The sequence below is a fragment of the Octopus sinensis genome, linkage group LG13 (genome assembly GCF_006345805.1).
Source record: "Octopus sinensis linkage group LG13, ASM634580v1, whole genome shotgun sequence".
Taxonomy (NCBI): Eukaryota; Metazoa; Mollusca; class Cephalopoda; order Octopoda; family Octopodidae; genus Octopus; species Octopus sinensis.
Genome location: NC_043009.1, coordinates 10,583,011 through 10,604,469, shown reverse-complemented (window position 1 = coordinate 10,604,469; position 21,459 = coordinate 10,583,011). Strand labels below are relative to the sequence as shown.

At 38.3% G+C, this 21,459-nt stretch overlaps 1 protein-coding gene across 1 annotated transcript in view; it reads right to left on the bottom strand.

Annotated features, from left to right (window-relative positions):
- Positions 1–1,226: 1,226 nt before the first annotated feature.
- The window catches only part of LOC115218478 (very-long-chain 3-oxoacyl-CoA reductase-B), a 43,679-nt gene continuing 23,446 nt past the window's right edge, over positions 1,227–21,459 (bottom strand). Inside the window, exons 7-11 of the mRNA XM_029788321.2 lie at positions 21,114–21,230; positions 18,946–19,011; positions 15,031–15,180; positions 5,733–5,849; positions 1,227–1,251 (exon numbers count right to left, since the gene is read on the bottom strand). Coding sequence (XP_029644181.1) covers positions 5,739–5,849; positions 15,031–15,180; positions 18,946–19,011; positions 21,114–21,230 — 444 coding nt within the window. The 3' untranslated portion in view covers positions 1,227–1,251; positions 5,733–5,738. The remainder of the gene's footprint in view (positions 1,252–5,732; positions 5,850–15,030; positions 15,181–18,945; positions 19,012–21,113; positions 21,231–21,459) is intronic.

The window sequence follows — 21,459 nt, the reverse complement described above, 5'->3', positions numbered from 1 at the left end:
TAGATCGATACTAGGATCAAAATTATGGGTGACAATTTCATATGACACTGCTAGAAAAAACTGCCGTTCAAACTGAAAAGATCCAATATATCGAGTACATATGCTATAAGGGTCTTGCTCAATAACTTTCTCTCACTTCAGACTTAATAATTACATAAGCATCTAATTTCTCAAACTTAGACATCTACAATATATTACATCTAATTAGTAATTGCTTCATCGTTACTTTGGTAAGGACGCCTTCTGCTTTGCTGAGGAGGAAGCCTAAAACTAAAACACAACCAGAGTTGTCTCCCATACTGAATGTTTCTCGATTCTTAACTGCGTTTATAATTAGTATTTCTAATTAAAATTTTTGCTGTTCATTACACTGAAGGCATTGACACTAACTTTATGGTTTCCCTAAATAATTAACTTCAGTGATTATTATTATTATTATTATTATTATTATTATTATTATTTTAAATATACAAAAAAGGTAACTTTTCTGGCCAAAATAAATTATTGCATTTCAAAGTGAAAATGAGAGATACAAAGAAACCATTTTGTGTGAGTTGGTCTTTTAAGTGAAATAGCAGACAGTAGATAACCTTTACCCCAACCTACCTATGCATAAACTTATATATATATATATAAAATGTGTGTGTGTATATATATATATATATATATATAAAATGTGTGTGTATATATATATATATATATATATATATATATAAAATGTGTGTGTGTATATATATATATATATATAAAATGTGTGTGTATATATATAAAATGTGTGTGTATATATATATATATATAAAATGTGTGTGTATATATATATATATAAAATGTGTGTGTATATATATATATATATATACATATATATATATAAAATGTGTGTGTGTATATATATATATATATATATATATATATATATACTTTATTTTAAGCAGCAAAGCATATTACTCTACCACTGGTATTTGAGTACTCTTTTTTCCACCTTGTTTCACATTTATGTGTTTACTCCGGTCTATATATATATATATATACATACACACACACACCTATACACCCTTCACTTCTCAATGCTTCTTAAAACCAAATAAGCAATACATCATGTATTCTTTCCACTGGCTTTTCAGTTTCACTTTCCTTGTGGTGGTCATGGTGGTGGCAGCGGCGGTTGGTGGTAGTGGTGGTGGTGGTTTGTTCTGTTACTTTTCTCTATCCATCCCCTTGCATGTTTCTGCTAGTTTCTGTGTTGGCAATAAACTATAAAAGAGGTGGAAACAATACCAAAAAGAAACAAGTGGAAAAAAAAAAAAAAGTAAACAAAAAAGATAATTCACCAAAACAGGAAGCAACAACAACAACAACAGACAAGTGAAGAGAATGGAAATGATAAGAGAGAAGAAAGCCAAAGATTAAAGCCATTTAAAAAGGAAATTTATTTGTAACCATTAGCAGCCAAGCAAAGTAGCTTGATATAAAAGACGATGATTTCTAACATAGATGCAAGCATGGCTGTGTGGTTAAGGAGCTCACTTTTCTATCATGGGGTCTCAGGGTCAATCCTACAGTACAGTACTTTGGGCAAGAATTTTCTAGAAAAGCTCTGGGACAACCAATGCTTTGTCAGTAAATATGGTAGACAGAAACTCTGTGGAAACCCATCATGTATAATGTGTGTGTGTGTGTGTGTGTGTGTGTGTGTGCCTTTTGTGACTTGTGCCCTTAGGCCCAGTTCAAAGAGAGCAAAACTAAGACACAGCTCATGAATTGAGAAGTGCTCATATATAATGTGTTTGCATGGGTACCTATTGTAATTAGTGCCCTTAGGGCCAGTTTAAAGAGGGCAAAGCTAGGACACAGCTCATGAGTTGAGAAAAGTGTTGCACCTCTGAGCTGTGGGAGTGAAGCTGAGGGGTGATTAAATACCCCAAACTCAAGTATTTGATTGGTATTTCATTTTAACAAACTCCGAAAGACTACAAGGCAAAGCCAGGCCTCAGCTAGTTTTGAACTCAGAACATTAGGAGGAGTGAAACAAATGGTGTAAAGGCATTTTTTCCAATACACTAACACGTCTCGTAATTCAAAAACCAAGAATAACATTCAGCAAGATAATTACTTTCACAAGAGGCCCACAGACACACAAGAAGTGTGCTACATATTTTCATTGTTCACCAAGTGCACATCAACAATCTAAAACTGTATATCAATTACCAATTGCAACGGCACACGAGAGTTATTGCTTATCACGGAAGGGAGGAAACTACTGATAAGAACAGCTTTTTACCCTAACACTCAATGCATTTATCACAAGAACAGTTTGCTTTCTCTTCCTGTTGCTTCCACTGTTGTTGTTGTTATTGTTGTTGTTTCGGTAGCAGTCAGAAGACATTCTACACAACTCCTCAAGGCCAAGGAAGAACTTCAGTGTGAATGCACAGCTGAATGTGCGCACATGGTGCAGGCACGGCTGTGTGGTAAGAAGTTTGCTTCCCAACTGTATGGTTTCAGGTTCAGTTCCACTGTGTGGCACCTTGGGTCTACTACAATAGCCCCAGGCTAGCCAAAGTGGGTTTGGTTGATGGAAACTGAAAGAAGCCCATCTTGTATATGCATATGCATGTATGTATTTTTGTGTGTATATATATATATGTACACACACACCCACACTTAAGTGCATTGTTTACAATCTGTTGAGCAGTTGGCATTAGGAAGGGCATCCAACCATGCCACAATAGACAGTTGCAGTCTGTACAGCTCTCCGCTAGCCAGCTCCTGTCAAACTGTCCAACCCATGCCAGCATGGAAAGTGGACATTAAACAAAATGATGATAGATATGTGAGTCTGTGTGTGTGTGTGTGTGTGTGCGTTTGTCCCCCACCACTGTTTGACAACTGGTATTGGTGTGATTATGTCCCTGTAACATAGTGGCTTGGCAAAAGAGACTGAATAAGAGATAGAATAAGTGCCTGGCTTTACAAAGAAATAAGTACTGGAGTCGAGAAGTGCTTCAGCATGGCCTCAGTCTAATGGCTGAAAGAACTAAAAGATAAAAGTAGCATCTGTGTGTAGTTGTGTGTGTGTGTGTGTGTGACCATGTATTATTCTTTTCTACTCTAGGCACAAGGCCTGACATTTTCGGGGAGGGGACCAGTCGATTAGATTGACCCCAGTACGCAACTAGTACTTAATTTATCAACCCTGAAAGGATGAAAGGCAAAGTCGACCTCAGAACGTAAAGACAAATGAAATACTGCTAAGCCTTTTGCCCAGCATGCTACTGTTTCTTATTTCTTTATTGCCCACAAGGAGCTAAACGTAGAGGGAACAAACAAGAACAGACAAAGGGATTAAGACGATTACATCAACCCTAGAACATAACTGGTACTTAAGTTCTCGACCCTGAAAGGATGAAAGACAAATTCAACCTCGGTGGAATTTGAACTCAGAACCTAACGGCAGATGAAATACTGCTAAGCATTTCGCCCGGCGTGCTAATGTTTCTGCCATCTCACTGCCTTGTAACTATGTATTATTGACTATAAACATAGCTATGGCAAGGGTTAAAATGATGGATATCTGTTAGCACAGCAGCACCGCCCAATTATAATGCAACACAAGTTTAGATAAAGCATTACAAGTGGAGATGTCTGAGAGACCACCAAAGATATATAAGGTGTGAAGCTCATCACACAGACACCAAACATCAGACACACACACACACACACACACAGAAGTAAATCCACCAAAGATAAGAGATGAAGAACAAGACTTACACAACAGAAATCCTGATGTTTTCAACACTATGGAACTCACATAAACTTATTGTCATATCTATATATCAAAATATCATTAATACAGATGCATATATACATACACATGCCTATATATATATATATATAGGCGCAGGAGTGGCTGTGTGGTAAGTAGCTTGCTAACCAACCACATAGTTCCAGGTTCAGTCCCACTGCATGGCAACTTGGGCTAGTGTCTTCTGCTATAGCCCCGGCCCGACCAATGCTTTGTGAGTGGATTTGGTAGACGGAAACTGAAAGAACCCCATCGTATATATGTGTTTGAAAGTTGTGGTTGCTTTAATATGTTTGTTTCCAAACAACACTTATTTTAGAGCTGTTGACACCACCAGATTGAATAGTACTGTCCAGGTGTCGAAACCATAATGATATCCATGTGGCAGCTGATGATGGAGGTATGTTGGATTGTTGGTATGGCTGTTTTTGTATATGTGGAATAGTATTATAACTTATCCTTTTGATATATATATATATATATATATATATATATATATATACGTGGAGGTGCAATGGCCCAGTGGTTAGGGCAGTGGACTCGCAGTCATAGGATCGCGGTTTTGATTCCCAGACCGGGCGTTGTGAGTGTTTATTGAGCGAAAACACCTAAAGCTCCATGAGGCTCCAGCAGGGGATGGTGGCGGTCCCTGCTGTGCTCTTTCGCCACTTTCTCTCACTCTTTCTTCTGTTGGCCTGCTCGCTTAGCCAGGCATCAGGTCAGCTGATGAGATATTTATACGACATTGAGAAAAACAAATGCAAAAATTAGTAAAACTGCAGGAGGTCACTGAAAGTTCTTAACTGCAACGTGAATAGGAAGAGTCAGAAGTTAAGTCTGTCGAATTGATATGACATAGTTTGGCAGCTAGATGACAGTTATCACACATAAAACTTCTAATTGAAAAAAAAAAGACAAAAAATGTGCAAATTTTTCCATTACAGCTGTTTCAAAAATAGTTGTATAATTGGTGCAGTTTTCAGCATGTAGTCTTCATCGAATATTCTTGTGGCAACCTATTCTTTCTTCAGCGAGATAATGGATTGAGACACAGTGAAGAAAGGAATATATACGGGCACAGAAATAAAGAAGTGAACATAGACGAAGGGAGGCAGATTTATTAAGGTCTAAATAGAGGTTTAGAACTCCACAGAAATATACATCAATGCCACTGTTAACATAAAGCATTGATATTTAGCTCACCTTAGTTCATTTACTTCTTTTAAACATACTAAGTCTACCTCAGTAGCTAACCACATGCACAATCTAAAGATTGATAGTATTCTATATTATATGAGCAAAACTCCCACCATCCAATGGATGGTGCTGAGTTGTCAAACAAAGGCCACCCCTTTGAGAAACACTGACTTAACCTAAATTTGAGACACCAGCAAAAGAAGAAATAAAGATAGACTTTTTTTCTATTCCAAAGAAAAATGATTTTATTCACACAAATATGCAACCGAAGAGTTTAAAGTACCAGTAATGATAAGGCTGTTGACTGGGAGAACACAAACATGGTTTAAACAGTACGCAACAGCTGATGTACTTGCGCGTACAACTGCACGTTCCCACGGCTTTATCGATCGCATTCTCACCTGGAATCGATTTTTGTAATTTTTTCAAGACTTATACACGCCCTGATACCGTCGGTATCTACATATTAAATTTGAGCGCAATCGGATGGAGGATGCCCGAGATCCTAGAAGACACACACAGACAGACAGACAGAACACGGATTTTATATAATAGATTAGTGTGTCAATCAACAAATATTTTATACGGAAAAGTTTTAAAAATTGCGTAATTCATAACTAGAATTAAAGTTTTTTCTGATATTTCCTAACAACACAACTATGTAAAATTAAATTTTAAAAAATGAATAAATAAAAGGACAAGAAAAGAGAGAAAAAAGACAAACATATCTCACCACTCTCTATTCTGCTTTTGCTTTTTTTTTGGCATAGAGACGTGCTCGGATACCAAGGTGCTTATTTTTCACCTGCCATGTGACCAATGAAGAGGGGAGTTTTTTGAGAATCCAACCCTGAAATTAAAAATAAAAGATAAAAATTATTTTGGAGGAAACAAGCAAAATAAATACTCTATTCACTTTGCCCCTTCTCAAACAATTTATGGTTTTATGCTAATGTAAGTAATCAGTTATTTTTAGTATTATTAGTTAATTATAATAGAGCAAGAAGCTTTGTCTTGTATCATCATCATCATCATTTAACGTCCGTTTTCCATGCTAGCATGGGTTGGACGGTTCAACCGGGGTCTGGGAAGCCAGGAGGCTGCACCAGGCTCCAGTCTGATCTGGCAGTGTTTCTACAGCTGGATGCCCTTCCTAACGCCAACCACACCATGAGTGTAGTGGGTGCTTTTTACGTACTACCAGCACAGGGGCCAGGGGAGGCTGGCAAACAGCCACGATCGGCTGGTGCTTTTACGTGTCACCGACACGGACGCCAGTCAGGCGGCGCTGGCATCTGCCACGTTTGGACAGTGCTTTTTACGTTCCACCAGCACAGGGGCCAGAGGAGGCTGGCAAACAGCCACAATCGGTTGGTGCTCTTTACGTGTCACCAGCACAGGTGTCTTAACTACAATTTCCATTTGATTTTTATTTTGATGTTGGTGTTGACATACTTCACTCAATAAGTCTCCTCAAGAACAGCGGGTCACTCTACAATCCAAGTTAAGCATAGCAGGCCGTCCTGCAAGCCATACGAAGACCCAACATACGAAGGTCATGCTTGACCACCTCATCCCATGTCTTCCTGGATCTACCTCTACCCTGGATACCTTCAACAGTTTCGGAGTGGCACTTCTTCACACATCTCTCCTCATCCATCCATAGTACATGACCATACCAATGCAAATGTTTCTCTTGCATGCCACAGCTGATGCTTCTTATGTCCAACATTTCTCTCAAGGCACTTACACTCTGTCGTGTGTGCACACTGACATTACACATCCAGTGGATCATGCTAGCTTCATTTCTTTCGAGCCTATGCATGTCCTCCGCAGTCACAGCCCATGTTTCACTGCCATGAAGCATGGCAGTTTGCACACATGCATCGTACAATCTACTTTTCACTCTGAGTGAGAGACCCTTTGTCACTTTCTAAACTTTGCCCCAGCTGTTCTTATTCTAGTGGTAACACTCTCTGGTAGCCAAAAATTTTATTCAGCTTTAATATCATAAAACTTTAATTCTAATTTGAATATATTTTCATAAAAATTTAATTTTTATTGCCTGTTATGAAGACATCTTGCTTCAATAAATCAGATGATAATTAAATCTACTATGATCCAGTAAAAGAATTATTCTGCCTCATTAACTTGTACTTATCCACAATAAGAAGTTAGCCTTCATGGGACACAGTTATGTAGCGAATCATGTGTTGCTTTGTGATTTTACTATAACGTCATGCATGGTGGAATCAGTGAACCGTTCCTAACACAGTTCACATATGTTTTCTGTATGTTATGATGCTTCCTGAATTCTGATACCATGATTATTTTATCAATTTTTTTTTAAGGCTTAGCAGAAAAAAAATTATCTCTGAATAAATGTTTACATCTAAGTGGATTGAAACTTCATTTAGCAGACAGACAAGTAAGTGTTCGTGTGAGTGTGTGTGTGTGTTTCTCTCATCATGATAATACAACGATATATCTGGATACTTCTATATTATTTCCTTGTCAGTCTGTGCAAATTTACTCCCAAAGTATTGTCACTCTGCCAAGTTCAGAATCTAAGTTGTATCTTTGCGCCACCTGTTTTCTTTTTCTACACCTATTGTTATTACGGTTTCTAGCAAACACATATATCCACTTTACGGTCCTAGTCTGGCTTCAGAATATTTAACAAACACTAACCAAAACCAGACACCGACATGTAATATTAGTAATTGTAGGTGCAAGCATAGCTAAGAAACTTGCTTGGCAGTCATGTGGTTTTGGGTTCGATCCCTCTATGTGGAACCTTGGGCAAGTGTCTTCTCTAAAGTCATGGGCCAACCAATACCTTATGAGTTAATTTGGTCGACAGAAACTGTATGGAAGCCCGCTATGCATGTATGTGTATATGTATGTACATGTGTGTATTTCTGTATCTGTCCCTCAACTAAAGTCTAATAACCAGTGTTGGTTTGTTTACTACCATCTAACCTAACAATTCAGCTAAAGGGATTGATAAACATGCACCAGTCATATATATATATATATATATTAAAAAAAAAAAGGTACCGGAGTGGATTTGTCCAACTAAACCCTCCAAGGCAGTAACCCAAGCATTGCTACAATCTAATAACTGAAACAAGATAATAGATATTAATATTCTAGTTTTTCTGTCTCCAAGCCTTCTAAATTAATCTTTCACCCTATTGCATTAAAACTATAGCGTATTACTGGTATGGCCAATGCATTAAAAGTTATAAATTTACTCAACAATTGTCTGGGGAGAGTCATTTTCTTTTTGTGTCTTATAATGTAACACACTCACAGGTAAGATTTCCACTTATTTCTTATTTTTATTTTCCTAAAATTTTCGTTGCGTCTTGCAACCTTTTCAATAATCTTGACTCTGTCCGTTATTTACACTGTGTTCCCTTTTGTTTCTTTGTGCGCATGTGTGTGGGTCAGTGTGTGTGTGCTTATACATGCATGTAAGTACATATGTATGTGTGTGTTTGCATGTGTATGTATATATGTGTGTGTATGCATATGTATATATGTATGCATGTGTGTGCATCTGTATGTACATATCCTGCATATTTATGTGCTTGCATGTCCGTGTTTGTGTATTTTCTATGTATGAGCAAGCGCTTGTATATGTACGCACCTCTGTCTCCTTGTGTGTGCAAGAATCTTGCAAACCAAATCCAAAAACGAAATATTTACTCAACACATTTAGCTCAATCCCAAGTCAATATTTCCATCTGATGTTCTTTCATTCAGGCAAGTTGTATCTCGTTCATTTATTCCTAAATATTTGTAGGCTAATTCCAAATATCGAAACCTGATGGTTAAATTTTGCTCTCTTTGCTGTAACCTTTATCTCATCATTATTTTTTTAAAGCCTAGTAAAAAAAAAAATTCACTCTGGAGAAATGTCTACATCTAGGTGGTTTGAAACTTCATTTAGCAGGTAAGCAAGTATGTGCGTGGGTGTGTATCTCTTTCTTTCATCATGATAATACAACAATATATTTACTCTTTTACTTGTTTCAGTCATTTGACTGCGGCCATGCAGGAGCAGCACCTTTAGTCGAGCAAATCGACCGCAGGACTTATTCTTTGTAAGCCTAGTACTTATTCTACCAGTCTCTTTTGCTGAACTGCTAATTTATGGGGACGTAAACACACCAGCACTGGTTGTCAAGCGATGTTGGGGGACAAACACAGACACACAAACATACACACACATATATATATATACATATATATACAACGATATTTAAATATCGATATTATCCTTATTTATAAATATATATATATATATCATCATCATCGTTTAACGTCCATTTTCCGCGTTAGCACGGGTTGGACGGTTCGACTGAGGTCTGGGAAGCCAGGGGCTGCACCAGGCTCCAGTCTGATCTGGCAGTGTTCTTAACGCCAACCACTCCGCGAGTGTAGTGGGTGCTTTTTACGTGCCACCTGCACAGGTGCCAGGGGGTTCTGGCATCGGCCACGATCAGTTGGTGCTTTTAACGTGGCACCGGCACGGAAGCCAGCCAAGGTAGCACTGGCATTGGCCACGTTCGGATGGTGCCTTTTATGTGCCACCGGCACAGAAGCCAGTCAAGGCGGCGCTGGCATCGGCCACATTCTGATGGTGCTTTTTATGTGCCATCGGCACAGAAGCCAGTCGAGGCGGCGCTGGCATATATATATATATATATAATGACAGGTTTCTTTCAGTTCCTATTTAACAAGGCTTTGGTTGGCCTAAAGCTGACCCTTATCCAAGGTGTCACACAATGGAACTGAACCCACTATTATAAACAAGGGGCAGTAGAGATAGCCAAAGCAATACTGTGCAAGATTAGATGCAATGCAGAATGGAGATGGATTCTTCTTTGTTCAGGGTTCAAACCCAGTAAGGTCCGACAGAACCTTTCTTGTCAACAGAGATGATAAATAAGATACAAATCATATGATATTAATTCAGCCAAGAAATGATGGCCTTTTAGTTGTGTGTGCAGACAGCTACATATATACATGTAGGAGATGCATATCTGATAAGCAATCGGTGCAAGTGTAGCTGTATGGTTAAAAGTTTGTTTCCTAACTACATGGTTCGGGTTCAGTACCACCTTGGTACCTTACCACTACCACTACTACTACTACTACTGTTGCTGCTGCTGCTGCTACTACTACTACTACTACTACTGTTGCTGCTGCTGCTGCTACTACTACTACTACTACTACTACTATATACATAATATTGTTTTTAGATCAGTGAATTGAAAGAAACATTGATACAAAGGCCTTGCGATGATCACTCCGGCTCTCTACAATCTGAGTTCAAATCCTACCGAGGTGAACTTTGAAAGTTCATTCCTGGATTAAATACCATATACTACATCTTGGTTTACTCTTTTACTTGTTTCAGTCATTTGACTGTGGCCATGCTGGAGCACCGCCTTTAGTCAAGCAAGTTGACCCCAAGACTTATTCTTTGTAAGCCTAGTAATTATTCGATCGGTCTCTTTTGCCGAACCGCTAAGTTACGGGGACGTAAACACACCACTATCGGTTGTCAAGCAATGTTGGGGGGGGGACAAACACAGACACACAAGTATCTTCTATTATAACCTTAGGCCAACTAAATCCTTGTGAATGGATGTGGTAGACAAAAACTGAAAAAAGCCAATTGTGTGTGTGTCCTACCATCACCTCTTGACAACCAGTGCTAGTGTATTTACATCTCCATAACTTAGCAGTTCGGCAAAAGAGATCCGATGGAATGATTAACTGGCTTGAAGAAAAGAAAAACAAAATGTACTGGAGTCGATACATTTGACTAAAAATTCTTGAAGGCATTGCCCCAGCGTGGCCGCATGACTGAAGCAAGTAAAAGATAAAAGACAAGAGATCTTCACTTTCGTTTTAGCTTTTCATGCTTGAATGGATTGGTCAGGTCATCACGGTCTAAGTAATTCCTTACTGGGAAGCTGCTGCTTCCACGGACTGGTGTCTTCATGAATCATTTGGTTTGGTTTCTATGGCGTGATGCCCTTCCTGCTACCAACTATTTTACAGATTGTATAGGGGACGTTATTTTGTAGCACCAACACCAGAGAGACTGAATGGAGGGATCGCAAAACCCTACACATTCTCTGCTCAGTGCAAGTTATAAATAGTCATAACATGCCAGATGACTTTAAACAAAACAGGCAAGAATTTATCTCAACTATGGAACAGAATACTCTTTCTCCCAACTGAACATTAAACAGTGCACACACACACACACAAGTAAGCACATAGATACACAGATTCACAAGCACAAAACCATTCTAAGAGAAGGAAAATACCAAAGATTATGAGAATGAGAGAGAGACACAGATATTGAATTCAAGAAAGTAAATATATGTGTGTCTGTGTGTGTGTGTGTGTGTGTGTGTGTGAGTGAGAGAGAGAGGGGGGGAGCAGGCAAACAGAGTTAACAACCAATAAATCTTTGTGTGAGATGTATAGTGGGAGTGGCTCTTGGAGAAAGGAATTAATTCTGAATTTGATAACACTAAAAAGACAAGAAATAAATCTAACTAAGTAGATAAACACCTATCAGCTTTACTTTAGTGTTTTAACATCTGTTCTATACGAGAAGGATTCTGTTCAGAAATTCTATGGATTTTTTTTACAGCTGGATGCCTTCTCAACAGCTAAACATAGAAGAGGTTTAGCACAGTTTTTCAGTAAGATCATCATCATTGGTTGGATGGTTCGATCGGGGCCTGGGAAGCCAGAAAGCTGCACCAGGCTCCAGTCTGATCTACAGCTGGATGCCCTTCCTAATGCCAACCACTCTGAGAGTGTAGTGGGTGCTTTTTACGTGCCACCAGCACAGGTGCCAGGTGAGGTTGGTAATGGCCACGATTGGTAGGTGCTTTTTACGTGCCACCGGCAAGGAAGCCAGTCAAGGCGGTGCTGGCATCGGCCACGTTCGGATGGTGCTTTTTATGTGCACAGGGATCACAACTACAATTTCCATTGATTTTTGATGTTGATGTACTTGATTCAATAGGTCTCCTCAAGCACAGGGTCGAAACGGTGTTTCTTTACTTGCCACCTGCACAGGAGTCAGTCCAGCAGCACTGGCAACGGCTGGGTGCCAGTCATAGAATTTGGTTCAATTTCCATTTCACTTGCCCCAACAGGTCTTCACAAGCAGAGATGTGCAGAGATAAGCTGAGTTCTGATTGTAGTTATGGGTGGTAGAAACATTTGAAGCCAAGACAGTGTTATCAATAATCAAGTACTTTCTAAGACATTTGCTTCCCAACCTCATCATTTCAGGCTCAGTGGCACAGTATGAGCAATTGTCTTTCTGCCCCAGGCCAACCAAAGCCTTGTTCCTTCTTTGGACACTAAAACTCTGCTTGCAAAGACTTGTTGAGGCAAGTGAAATCAAAGCAAAATCAAATTCAATGACTAGCGTCCGTCCTAGCAGGTTGCAAAGAGCACCATACGAGTGTGACCATTGACAGAGCAGCTAACCAGCTTCCATGCCAGTGGCACTTAAAAGGCACCATTCAAGCATGATCGTTACCAGCATCGCCTTAAAGAGCACCATCCAAGCGTGATTGTTGCTGGCCTCCATGCCGGTGGCACGTAAAAGACACCATTCGAGCGTTACCAGCATCGCCTTACTGGCACCTGTGCCGGTGGCATGTGTAAAAGATTCAAGCTAGGTCATTGCCAGTACCACCTGACTGGCACGTAAAAGCACCCACTACACTCTTGGAGTGGTTGGCGTTAGGAAGGGCATCCAGCTGTAGAAACTCTGCCAGATCAAGATTGGAGACTGATGCAACCATCTGGTTCGCCAGCCCTCAGTCATCCGTCCAACCCATGCTAGCATGGAAAGTGGACGTTAAACGATGATGCTGATGAAACTGAACGAAGCCCATTTTGCGTGTGTGTCTGTATACGTGTGTGTGCATGCGTGGTGGTGGTGCATGTGTGTGTGTGTGCATGCACAAGTTGCAGTAGAAGGCACTTAAGGCACTGCATAGTGGGACTGAACCTGAGACTGTGTGGTTGCAAAGGGAGCTTCTTAACCGTCCAGCCATATTGGTGTTTTCTTTTGTTTTTTAGAAAAGTTATTTATAGAAAAATACATTTCAACAAATTCATATGACTTATTTTTTGCTGCACTTTTCAAGCCTTTGTTTCCAGTCTTCCGTGAAACACATGTCTGGCCATGGGGCAGCATTATCTAATTTTGAAACAAGCCACAGAAAAATCTAATTCAACATATTCAATCCAACAGATGTAAGTATGAGAAAGAGGACATCAGGAAAATGAAAATGATACTTTGATTTTACAATCATTACACCTCACAGGTGTCACTGGTAATTAAAATCAATGGTCTATTCGTGCCTAACACTTCCTGCGTTAAGTATCTTTTATTTGTTTCAGTCATTAGACTTTGGCCATACTGGGGCACCACCTTGAAGAATTTTTAGTCAAATGAATCAACCCTAGTACTTATTTTTTTTTAAGACTGATACTTATTTTATCAGTCTCTTTTGCCAAATTGCTAGGTTTCTAAGATCTAAGAACACTAACACGAGTTCTGAAGCAGTGGTGGGAATGAGGACAAACACAGACTCAAGACACACACACACACACACACATACATACATATAATGAGCTTCTTTCAGTTTCCATCTACCAAGTCCACTGAAGGCTTTAGTCGGCTTGAGGCTATCATAGAAGACACTTGCCCAAAGTGCAAGGTAGTGAAACTGAACCCAGAACCATGTGAATGGGAAGCAAGCTTCTTACCACACAGCCACACCCGCACCTATACAGAATATATCATACTTCTTAACATGCAACACAATACAAGTTGAAACCCTTTGATAGTTGTAATGTTTTATCTTTTACATGTTTCAGTCATTAGACTGTGGCTATGCAGGGGCACCACCTCGAATTTTTAGTAGAACATGCAGGAGCACCACCTTGAACCTTTAGTAGAACAAACTGACCCCAGTACTTATTCATTTTGGGTCCCTTTTGTTGAACTGCTAAGTTACAGGGACATTAACACACCAACACCGGTTGTCAAGCAGTGGTGGGGGAACAAACACAGACTCCACAAATAAATACTAGTCTTCCTGTCAAACCTGTGATTAGACTTATGAATATTGTGTCTGAGGAGTGTCATTTTCTTTTTGTGCTTTATAATATAACACACTCACCGGTAAAATTTCCACTTTTTTCTTATTTTTATTTTTCCTAAAATTTTCGTTGCGTCTTGCAACCTTTTCAGTAGTTTTGAGTCAAAACTATCGAAAAGGTTGCAAGACGCAACGAAAATTGTAGGACAATAAAAATAAGAAAAAAGTGGAAATTTTACCGGTGAGTGTGTTATATTATAAAGCACAAAAAGAAAATGACTCTCCCCTGACACAACAGAAGATGCTTCAACATACGAACTCATATAAAGAATCTTGCAAACCAAATCTAAAAACAAAAGACTTATGAATGTTTACAGCCAAGTAAAATAAGAACAAACAGAACATTACATGTCTAACCAAAGACAAACCAGCTGGCACTTGCTAAGTCTGGACTCACAGCTAAAATCACAAAATGCCATGAGTTGTTGAAACGTATTTTTCTATAACTTTTCTACGAAAAGGACAGGCATAGCTGAATGGTCAAGAAGCTTGCTTTGCAATCATGCAGTCTCAGGTTCAGTTCTACTACACAGCACCTTGGGTAAGTGTCTTCTATTACAGTCTAGGACCAACCTATAACTTGTGAGTGAATTTGGCAGACAAAAACTCGGTGGAACCCCATCATATGTATGCGTATGCATGCATGTGTGTGCGTGTCTGTGTTTGTTCCTCCCCATAACTTAGGGGTTCAGCATAAAAGACTGATTGAATAAATAGCAGACTTAAAGAATAAGCAAAATTGTTCTATATGCAGTTTCCTATTATCTTTAAAAAAAAAAAGGAAAATTAGACATTTATACTCACAAATAAATTATGAGCGAAGTAACCATATGTGCTGGATGACATTCCTAAAGAATTCAGAGCACTTTTCACATAGGTCTTAGGGCTAGGAACCATCAAGCTGGATTTGCGGATTTTGCTCATTTTGGTAGATACATAGAACGGCATCACACACTGAAACATTAAGAAATATTCAATCTTATAATCAATAGGAAATTAATATTATCAGGTGTTCGAAAAGGAAGGATGTATTTAAATGATAATGCATTGTTAAATTCAAGCATAATTTAGACAGAAGTTTTTCTAAACAATTCTTGTTACAATCATAGCATTTGAGGAAATTATTAATTATTTTAGAAATATTAAAAGAACAGGAGAACACGTAACTTTTGAATAAAAATATTTTTATTTTGTTACTGTATGTCAATGCTTTCACTGTTAAGTTTTTCAAGCACACAGCATGGGGTAATTCCTATACCTCACAATGTGTGTTTGAAACAGAGCAAAAGTGCTTAGGCCCAATATGAAAACTGCTTTCCAAAATGTTTGAATCAGTCTGTGTTTTTTTGGAGAATTTGCAACCTGGTTGGGCATTTAACCCTTTCGTTACCAAACCGCCCAAAGCCGCCCGAAAAAAATTTTGGTTAATGTGAACAAACCGCCCAAAGCCGCCCGAATTTACCTATTCATATTTAAATGAGAATATCAGAGCAAATCTCTTTAGTACATTTGTGAAAACACGTATTATACTTCGTAAACAGTTCAACTACAGTTTTGTACAATAATCGAAGTGTAATTTTAATTCCGTGAATTTTGGGAGATTTTTTTCCGAAATTTGTTCCTATTGTGTTTTCAAAATTTGTAATTCTGACAAAAAATGCATACGAATTTCATTATATCAAGCAGCGAGTCAGAATTCGAAGGATTTTCTACTGAAGACCTTCATAAATCTAACTCTATGACTGAAAAAAAAAAGCACGTGGTATTTGATAATGAATCTGATGTTTCATTTTCCGAAAGTGAAAACAGTGAATCTGAGATCTCTGACGGCGATAAAGAAAATGAATTGGCACCTGAATGGAGTGAAAATTTAAAAACTGTTTCTTTCGGTGATTTTTCTGAAGAAACTGGACCAAGCCACAGACTTTCCCAGAAGGGTAAAGCCTTAGACTATTTCTTTTTACTTTTTCGAATGAGCCTATTTGAAATCATTACGGCGGAAACGAACCGTTACGCTAAACGTAAACAAAGCGAAAGAAAGGATACTTTGTGGTTTCCCATAACCTTAAATGAAATTAAGACTATTTTGCCATAAATATTATTATGGGTATCAGAAAGTTACCCAGAATAACAAATTCTATCGTAAAATTTTCTTGTATACCCAATTGAATATTAGCTAATAACCCATTTTCTATAGCGATGTTTGAACAAAATTTTAATAATTTTATATTTTGTTGAATTTACCTGTATCTACCTGCAATTAGAGTCACTTTGTGACAAAAATTATAATATAGAATTGGTTGAGAATATTTCATTAAATTATCTTCCAAAAATCAGATTAATAGATTGATAAATAAAAAAGTTATAGTTGTTTAATGAAACCAGACTAAATTTATGATTACGTTAGAAATTAATTGAAACACATATTTTGGTCAGAAATATAGTAACGAAAGGGTTAAATTCAATAACTTCAAAAACATAGGTTTAGTATTTTGATATAATCATTAAACAATGAAATGCATGATTTGTATCTCTCTCTCTCTCTATATATATATATATATATATATATCAAATAAAATTAAAAACAGAACACAAAGGATATCACGGTACACGTGTTTCAAGCTTTATAAACAATCCATTATTACATCATTGTATTATTGATATAAAAGATGGCTTAAAGCTCTCATCAGCCGCAAACGTTGTTAGTCCAAAGAGTTACATCACACTTTAAAAAATACATGTAGTATTACCCATTATGATAGGTTTATCATATCTCCTTGAAAAAGTATATTTGTAAAATTTTCTAACTGTATAAATGTACAAAGATTCATTGGATTTCGAAAATCTGCCCATACGACAATCTTTAATACTTGATGAATATATACATATATATATATATCATCATCGTTTAACGTCCATTTTCCGTGCTAGCACGGGTTGGACGGTTCGACTGGGGATCTGGGAAGCCAGAAGGCTGCACCAGGCTCCAGTCTGATCTGGCAGTGTTTGTACAGCTGGATGCCCTTCCTAACGCCAACCACTCCGTGAGTGTAGTGGGTGCTTTTTACATGCCACCGGCACAGGTGCCAGGGGAGTCTGGCAGCGGCCACAATCGGTTGGTGCTTTCCACATGCCACCGGCACAGAAGCCAGTCAAGGCGGCGCTGGCATCGGCCACGTTCAGATGGTGCTTTTTACGTGCCACCGGCACAGAAGCCATACATATATATATATATATATATATATATATATATATATATATATAGAGAGAGAGAGAGAGAGAGAGAGAGAGAGAGAGAGAAGAGAGAGAGAGAGAGAGAGAGAGAGCAGTAGTAATCATTTATTAACCTGTTTGATGCTAACCCACCTGACACCATTTTTCATTCTACGATACAAATTTTCTGTTTAATGTCAACTAAATAAAAACCTATCAAAATTCCAGGTTAAAAGTTCCAAATTCCATTTCAACAGAGACAAAATTACTTTTAAAAGTTCATCATTGTTTTCAAAATCAACTAATAAAACACGACGTATTTCAACATAATTATTGTAACGAAAATTCTTATAAATGGGGAAAATATTATAATCCCATTAGCTATAAAAGCAGTTATGTCCCTTACATCTACGACAACTATGGCTGCTAATCCCTTACCTCCTCTCCCCCAAAAAAATCGCTAGCCCTGTGCCAAAATTTGGAAACAATATTATGGCTGGTTTAAATGCTGAAGAGCTAAAGGTCAACTATTGATTAGTTTTAATTAGTTTTAAATTGTTAGAATACTTCGATACATTTTTATTTATACTAATCTGATGATTCAAGGAAAATAAGAACAATAAGTTCAGTTACTGAAAATATGGGAATGGAAATGTGTGCGGGGTGGGGAGGAGGAGGGGGAGAGAAATGAGGAGAAAGTATTTAATACGGGTTTCGAATTTTGGCACAAAGCCAGCAATTTTAGGGGCGGGGTGGGGGGTAAGTCGAATACATCGATCCCAGTGCTCGACTGGTACTAATTTTATCGACCCTGAAAGGATGGAAGACAAAGATGACCCTGGCGAAATTTGAACTCAAAAATGTAAGGACAGATAAAATGCCTCTAAGCATTCTTGCCTGGTGTGCTAATGATTCTGCCAGCTCACTGCCTTAACCTAAATACAAATTAGCAGAACCTTTTACACAAACATTGACGTCACCCACAATTCGGATCTTTTCGGTTTGAACGGCAGCTTTTTCTAGCGATGTCATATGAAATTGTCAGCCATAATTATGACCCTAGTATCGATCTATTGCATTTCAATCTATTTTAAGGTTAGGGTTAGTTAGGGTTAGGGGTGGAGGCAAGGGTATCTTTTTTTCTTCATAAATATAAATAAACCCAATCTGTTTCTTAAACGAGGGACATATTCATACGGCACAGAATGTTTTTTACCTCAATAGACGTCAGTGAATGGTTGAAATTGCAGAAATTGAAGGAAAAAACAGCAAATATCTTACAAACTATAGAATTTTCTCAATAAAGCCAAGAGAAAAAGATGTTTAATAAACACATTCTACCAGTAAATGAAGTTTAAAATCTTTTAGTTACCTAGAAATTATGTTAAAAACTGCCGTTCAAACCGAAAAGATCCCACAATTCTAGACTAATCGTTGAAACTATTAAGGTACAAAGGTAAGTTGCTAAAAATAATCATTAGAGAAGAAAAAAACTTGGATTGTTACCTGAGTGACAACACCTTTGTCACTATATTCTGAATTGAGACCTTCAGAGAAATATTTCACATAAGCCTTAAAAACAAAAAAAAAACAAGAATAAAAATAAGTAACACAGAATAGGAGTTTCAGAATAACAAACAACAAACAAAAAAAAGAACCTTCTAAGACCAGTATTAACCTAACAGAGAATTTGAATACATTAGAATCTACTTCTTTAGTTAGACATCTACACATTAAAATAATATAACAGAAGACTAGCACTATGACCCGGCAACACCAGATCATAGTGCTAGTGCATGCATATACAGCTGCGTGCGTGCGCACATACACGCGAGTACTGTCCAGATCTACGACCAATCACATACTGCTAGCTGACATTCAATTGGCATATCAAGTTTCGCGCATTTTGATTGGGTTTTGGATAGAAAATTCACAAAAAAGTCACTTCTATTGATTTTTTAATGGCTTTGCAGGGTGACTGGGGAAATGTAAAGATGTGCACGACCACCCTTGGACGGTTTTGAATGACCATAGAAAGTGCGAGCCCTCTAACTGAAAAATTGTGGATTTGTATAAAGGACACACACACAGACAGACATTTTGCCGTTTATATATATAGAGATAACCACAGTAGTTCAAGTCTGCAAGTAGAGTGCTAAAGATGGAATACAATAACTTAAGCCAGCACATAAGGATACTGAAGCTTACTTAACTCTGCAATTACTTTAAGGGCATGCACATAGCCCCAACGAAGCAAATACTGTGCCACAAAGATTGGCATTAATCTTCAATATTAAACATTCTTGCAGCACTTAGCAGTTATCAGCTCAGCTGAAACCTAATAGCACTGTGGCTATAGTCACACTCATAGTCTACAGCATATCAAAATAAAAGCACGAAGTTGCTCACCAACCCACTGCAAACCGTAGCCCACAGACATATTCTCAGCTCTGTCTGCCTTTTCTACCACTACAATGATGGCCTATGCTCCTCAGAGTTGGTTGGTCAGCAACTCCTGGCTTGCGCTTCTCCTCTCATTACATACAGTGTGCTTAATCATGTCTGGCTCTAAACTGGCCCCCACAACCAGCTACCCACTTAGAACTTTGGTCTTCTGGAGTTCCATAACTCCACGTATCTTTTTCCTACATCAATTTGATACTATGCAAGTGAAATGTTGAAGGCACCAATCACACCAATCTATGAAAGCCATGGTTGCAGGCCGCTCCTTGAGTATACACCAATTAAAAAGAAAAAATAAGTAAACTAGGTGCAGGAGTGGCTGTGTGGTAAGTAGCTTGCTAACCAACCACATGGTTCCAGGTTCAGTCCCACTGTGTGGCATCTTGGGCAAGTGTCTTCTGCTATAGCCCCGGGCCGACCAATGCCTTGTGAGTGGATTTGGTAGACGGAAACTGAAAGAAGCCTGTCGTATATATGTATATATATGTATATATATGTATATGTATGTGTGTGTATGTGTTTGTGTTTGTCTCCCTAGCATTGCTTGACAACCGATGCTGGTGTGTTTACGTCCCCGTCATTTAGCGGTTCGGCAAAAGAGACCGATAGAATAAGTACTGGGCTTACAAAGAATAAGTCCCGGGGTCGATTTGCTCGACTAAAGGCGGTGCTCCAGCATGGTCGCAGTCAAATGACTGAAACAAGTAAAAGAGAAAAAAATAAGGAAACTAGAAAAACAATATCTAATCACTAGGATAAAAGCAACAATTATTTTTGAACAAAAATGGTAAGTGTGGGTTTGGAGTAAAATTCGACAGCATGTTCAAGGTTTCCGTGTATATAATGGAACAGCCAAAACGAGAACTTTAATACAGCTATGCAAACTGATAGAATTTGTAACTGAGTTTCTATCAGATCACATGTCCCGCTTTTAAAAGGATTCACAGGGTGTAGTCCTAGAGACTCCTTAAAAAAACAATAAAAATTAAAAGATATAGTTATGGCTGAACCACCTTTAATCAGAGGTCTGCCTGATCAGGGTAATTAGGAGCATCAGAGGATCAAAATGCAATGAAAAGGAACGTTTGAAATGTCTTCAATGAACATTATTGCTTTAAAGAACAAAGAAATGAAATGATTATGAAACTTCTACAAACAGCAAACCAAGTTCTTAGGTTGTGTGTTTATTTAAATACAAAAAGCTTACCAACCTTGCAAGCAGAATAAGCTGTTAAAAGGGGACAGGTCATATCCCCAGAAGCAGATCCTACATTGATGATCACACCACCACCTTTTTCAACCATATTAGGCAACACAATACTTGTCATCTGAAAATAATGAGATAAGGTGTTTAACTCTTTGGTATTCACATTAATCTTCCAAATATAAAGCTTCATCATCATCATCATCGTTTAACGTCCGCTTTCCATGCTAGCATGGGTTGGACGGTTTGACTGAGGACTGGCGAACCAGATGGCTGCACCAGGCTCCAGTCTGATCCGGCAGTGTTTCTACAGCTGGATGACCTTCCTAATGCCAATCACTCTGAGAATGTAG